This window comes from Bubalus kerabau, chromosome 1 (assembly GCF_029407905.1).
Source record: "Bubalus kerabau isolate K-KA32 ecotype Philippines breed swamp buffalo chromosome 1, PCC_UOA_SB_1v2, whole genome shotgun sequence".
NCBI lineage: Eukaryota > Metazoa > Chordata > Mammalia > Artiodactyla > Bovidae > Bubalus > Bubalus kerabau.
In genome coordinates this window covers 234,661,812-234,667,062 of record NC_073624.1, presented here as the reverse complement: position 1 = coordinate 234,667,062, position 5,251 = coordinate 234,661,812, and the positions used below count along the sequence as shown (strand labels likewise).

The 5,251-nt window shown below is 54.7% G+C and overlaps 1 protein-coding gene across 1 annotated transcript; it reads left to right on the top strand.

Moving 5' to 3' along the window:
• The first annotated feature begins 755 nt into the window (after positions 1-755).
• Positions 756-3,837, top strand: HAND1 (heart and neural crest derivatives expressed 1). The gene is made up of 2 exons (XM_055566810.1): positions 756-1,307; positions 2,854-3,837. The coding sequence occupies exons 1-2, from the start codon at positions 756-758 to the stop codon at positions 2,956-2,958; spliced, it is 657 nt and encodes a 218-aa protein (XP_055422785.1). The 3' UTR covers positions 2,959-3,837.
• The last annotated feature ends 1,414 nt before the right edge of the window (positions 3,838-5,251 follow it).

Sequence of the window (5,251 nt, the reverse complement as noted above, 5' to 3'; positions counted from 1 at the left end):
CTAAGGACTGAGGCAGCTTAGAGGAGAACCTTAGGGGCCTATCCTGCTCCAGCATCCCGATCTCATTTTATGGCTCTGAGGCCAAGTAGAGCAGATGGAGCTCAGGATTGGGAACCTCTGGAATTCTTATTTTGGATTCTGGAAGGTCTAGAAATGAGAACCTTTCTTTTTTTCGGCGCCTCAGTTTCCCTATCTGTAAAATCTAGGTAAAGGCCTTTTGCTCCATGATTCCTTTCCTTGGGCACGGGGAGGGGGTGGCAGACGGCGACCTGGGCATTGACAGGCCTGTGCCTCAATCACGAAGCCCCAACTCGGGAACTGGAGACGGAAGTGGGGGGGGGGGGAGAAAGGAGGAGGGGCGGAGACGGGGCGCCTCCCTGTCCCCGCACGCGGCTAGAGTCGAGTGGCAGAGCCTAAAACCGGGGACGGCCATCCCCCTTTCCTCCTCCCCGCCCCCCTGCCATTGGCTCCGGGGAGAGGTTGACATCAAAGCCCCGGCCTTATATAAGCCAGACCCTGAAGGGGAGGCCGCAGAAGGGTTAAACTGGTCTCTCTGCATCCTCGTCCTCGCCTGCGACCGAAGCAGGCAAGAAGACGGCGGGCTGCGCGTGTCATCCTCAACCTTACTCCAGAATCTCTCAAAGCCGGTGCCTACGAGAGCGCCGCCCCAGAGCCCACGGGTGGCCCCGGCAGTCTCTGAGGCGCATGGGGCGGCGCTAATCGGGCTGGCGGCGCAGGCCAGGGGCCGCTCCAACATGAACCTCGTGGGCAGCTACGCACATCATCACCACCATCACCACCATCACCATCCGCACCCCGCGCACCCCATGCTCCACGAGCCCTTCCTCTTCGGCCCTACCTCGCGCTGTCACCAGGAGCGGCCCTACTTCCAGAGCTGGCTGCTGAGCCCCGCTGACGCCGCCCCGGACTTCCCCGCCGGCGGGCCACCGCCCGCAGCCGCGGCAGCCGCCGCCTCCTATGGTCCAGACGCCAGGCCCGGCCAGAGCCCCGGGCGGCTGGAGGCGCTCGGCGGCCGCCTGGGCCGGCGGAAAGGCTCAGGACCCAAGAAGGAGCGGAGACGCACAGAGAGCATTAACAGCGCGTTCGCGGAGCTGCGCGAGTGCATCCCCAACGTGCCGGCGGACACCAAGCTCTCCAAGATCAAGACTCTGCGCCTGGCCACCAGCTACATCGCCTACCTGATGGACGTGTTGGCCAAGGACGCACAGGCTGGCGACCCCGAGGCCTTCAAGGCCGAACTGAAGAAGGCGGATGGCGGCCGCGAGAGCAAGCGAAAAAGAGAGCTGGTAAGTCCGGGGGCCTGCGTGCTCTAGCCAAGGGCGCGGGCGTGGTGAGCACCCGCAGGCCGAATACGCAGTGCAAGGAGTCTGCCTTGCCCTGCGTGAGATTTTGAGAGGCTGTGGGGAGTTCTGAGACGGTCGAACTGTGGGATTGTTTGCGTGGAGGGAGGCCGATTCATGTTTGAATTCATTTGTAATGCGGATAGTGTTTGTAAGACTGAATTTAGACGGAACCTCATCCTTTTCGGACAGGATCATAGGGTCCCTTTTAAGAATCCGTTGGAAGCTTCAGACCCCGAGAAAATGCACACACCATATATTTCACTTATATTTTCGAGGTGTCCTGATTCATCCCTGGGTTCTCCTGGAAGCCAGGTTAAGAATGCTGCAGGAGTTTGTTACTTACATTTGCCTGAATGTGAATTTATGCATATAGACTCAGCTGTTGTTTTCAAAAGATCTTTGCTGGAGAGGCTGGTCTATTTTCATCATTGTACATAGGGAAACTGAGGCCCAGAGCTGGACAGGATGTGGAGGCCACCTACCCAAGGGGTTGTTTACTTCGGTAGAAAAAGTCAGTTTATTCTCTGTCCAGAGGACGTTTCCCTGCTCCCCACTCCCCACCACTGGTTCCTCAGTCACCTTGATGACTTCTTTTTGGCTTTGGAGATCCCAGTCCCTACTAGGCCTTTCTGGATTCTCTCGAGTGACAATTTCTGGAGGTTGGTTTCAGTGGCCCAGGGCTCTGGGGCCTCTGAAGACAGTGATTCCCAGCCTGGGGAGCCCAACTAGTTTCTCTAGATTGTTGCGCTGGGGACCACCACGCGTTGTAGTTGACTAGAGAGCCCCCCTGGGTTTTCTCTGACCTGCAGGAGCTGTGCTAATCTAGGGAAGTCACTTCGGGAGACTGGGAAAGACCTTGGTCAGCGAATCTCTAAACCACTGCCTTGGGCTGGAAGAGATGCAGGCCTGGGGATCGGGATTCCTGGTTGGAAGTAGTTATTGGGCGTATCCCCACCCCCGGCATATCGCTGCTTTCTTCAAGTAGCCGGAAAAGAGGATCCTAGGCCAGACCGACTTCCTCCCTCATTCGAGGAGACTTCTGAGCGCCCAGAGCCTGTTGGAGGGACCCAGCCCGGTATCCATGCTCAGGCGCTAAAGGAGAAAAGCCGGTGGATGTGTCGCCGGTGCAGGTCCGCGAGCGAGGAAACTTGATTTTCACTCCTCCCATTGCAAACCCTGCAGTCCCCCTTCGGCGCCATAAAGCCAAACCTACGAGCAAGTTTCAACAGCCGCAGAAAATTCTCATTACCAACCCCCCAGAAGCTGCCCAGCCTATCCGGGTCTCCCGGGAACTCGGCGTATAAAGGCAAATTTATGAGCCTGTTTGCCTATTTTGCAAACAAAAATTCGTCACTTATTTAAAGGCTCCCAGTTACTGCTCCCAACACCTTTCACCCCACCCCTACTTTTATTCTACGCCTGGGTGAGCGGAGCAGAAACATTTAAACTTGTCTCTCTCGCCCCCTTTCTTGTGTGTATTCTCTGGCAGCAGCAGCACGAAGGCTTTCCTCCTGCCCTGGGCCCAGGCGAGAAGAGGATTAAAGGGCGCACAGGCTGGCCGCAGCAAGTCTGGGCGCTGGAGTTAAACCAGTGAGCCGAGGCCTGCGCCGAGGATCCCGCCACAGCTGCCCGACGCAGAGCCCCGGGAGGAAAGAAGGCGGAGGCCAGTGCCCGGCTCTGGATGCCAGGGTCTTATGGGAGCATCCCGCCTAGCCTCCGCTGCGTGCTGGCAGGTCGCCGGCTGCAACTACACACTTCAATCGCACGTGCAATGTCATTTGAAATTGTTTTTAATACATGAAGAGAAAGAGAAATATATATATATATATATAAAACTATCCCCACCCGTACGGCAACCGAGAGGGCGGCTCTTGGCTGCACGATTGAGAAGGAAGGACTGCGGGACCCAAGCACGCTAAGACGTAACCTTCCAACCCTTCTGGGGCGAAATCAGGACCCCTAACGCCTTCCCCATTACACTATCTGCCTTTCATTCTCGCGCCCCTCTCGGCTTCGCGTCAAAACCCTCCGCGCGTCCGCGCGCGCGTTCTCTCCTCCCTAATTAAAATGCAATAAGAGGAATCAATAGTTTTCTGCCAGGGAAAGAGAACCAAACCAGGAAGATGAAAGGGCTGCCTTTGCTGTTTTTCCTCAAACAGTGATGTTTTTATTGTATTTTTTGTCACTGCACTTCCTACTTAGTTCAAGGAAAACGGCTCTTTCCTTCCTTCTTCCATTCTTTCTTTTCTTCCTTTCCCTCCTTCCTTCCTTCCTTTGTAAATAAAAACTTTTCCCTATGTTGAAAAGTTTTTATGTATTTAAACTACCTACCATGCCTGCTCTGCTCAGGTGTTTGTTAATTCCCCCCATCCCCACCCTTTTTCTACCTCAAATCTATATGACCACTCACCATCCCCTCCTTTTGCCAAAGCAGTATCTATGCTCTTGACTAATAAAACATTTTTTGAAATCAGCAGAAGCCTGTGTGATATATTGGCTATCCCCGGTCCACTCCATCGTTTCTGCTAGTTGGAGAAACTCCTGTTCCTACTTCTTCTTCTTCTTCTTCTTTTTTTTTTTTTTGATAAATGTCGAAACAAACTGCAAAATTAAATCAAGGGCAGGGGGCAGATAAAGAATTTACTCCTGGTATAAAAAGCAAAGTTCTCCTTAGAAGATGATGGGGAGACATGATAGCTATAATGAACCTAAAGAAGGGAAACCTGGAAATGAATTAGACCCAGAGACGACAGGCTAGGATTTCTGTGGGCCAGCATTTGGGCCTGTCTGTGGATGGGTATTGCACATCGGTGTCTGCCGTCGGCGGTCTGGAGCAAGTGGGAAGGGGGCCCGTCACACAAACGGAAGGCTACACAAGGGCAGGGTAGTTCGGAAGAGGGGAATGCCCTCCGGAATATGTTCACTTATGTGAAATTATGAACCTACAATAATAGTTTGTGCCTTGGTGCAAGAACTCACATGGAGCCCCGTGGCTGAGGTGGGGCCGACAAACGGCTGTGGAACACAGACCCAGCGCACTGTAAGGACTCGGCAAGACGGAGCAGCTATGATCTTAGACGTGAGGGAAGGAAGTTTGTGAGTGCTCATGGTCAAAGTGAGCCATTTCTCCCGAGCAACAAAGTACTCAACAAGTATTTGTGCAAATATATGGATGTGTGCAAAAGATGGGGTGAGGGGCGTGGTGGCTAATTCGCACACTTCGGGTCCTTGGAGGACAGCAGCGGTTTTTGAGCCTTCACGTGTGCATCCATGGCTAGGTGTGAGGGTGAAAATAAAAGTGGCTGAGCTTGTCAAGGCTTGGATGCGTGCTGGGATGAACTGGGGCGGGCAAATGCTGGCGTTTCTGTCCCTGAATAATAGTGTACAGACAAGCAGTTTGGTTTGTGCCAACTGTGTGCGAGGCTCTATACTAAGCGCTTTTGTATCTCAAGATCGCCGGAGGGAACGCATACTCTGCAGTGCGGGCAGGTCTCCGACGCGCTCTGCGAGCCAGGCGCCAGGACGCCCGTGCGCGGGTCTCTCCGCGCTTTCCCGCTCCACATCCGGAGCTGGAGGCCGGAGCTTGGGGCCTAGAAAGGAGACTCGGGCAGCGCCGGGACCAGGCGTGTCCCAGGCGCCTCGTACCCGCATCGGGGTGAATATGGGGCCGCATTAGTTTGAGCTGTAAACACCCGTGGCAGGGCTGAGCGGCCACGGGGGCCTTTCCGGACGCGAAGGAGTTAATAAAAGGTGTTTTATGGGCGCGAGGAAACGGCGGCGGAGGTGTGAGCTTCTCTTTACTCTGACTCCCCTACTTTTTTCTTTATTCCCTCTCGCCACCCGCCGCCAGATCAAACGGGCCGGCGATTTAACTAGGGCAACACCTC

Bases quoted from the DNA above. Each gene is read 5' to 3' on its own strand.
- HAND1 (XM_055566810.1), top strand. From the start codon at position 756: ATGAACCTCGTGGGCAGCTACGCACATCATCACCACCATCACCACCAT. The intron at 1,308-2,853 runs GTAAGTCCGGGG...ATTCTCTGGCAG, and splicing joins GCAAGCGAAAAAGAGAGCTG to CAGCAGCACGAAGGCTTTCC.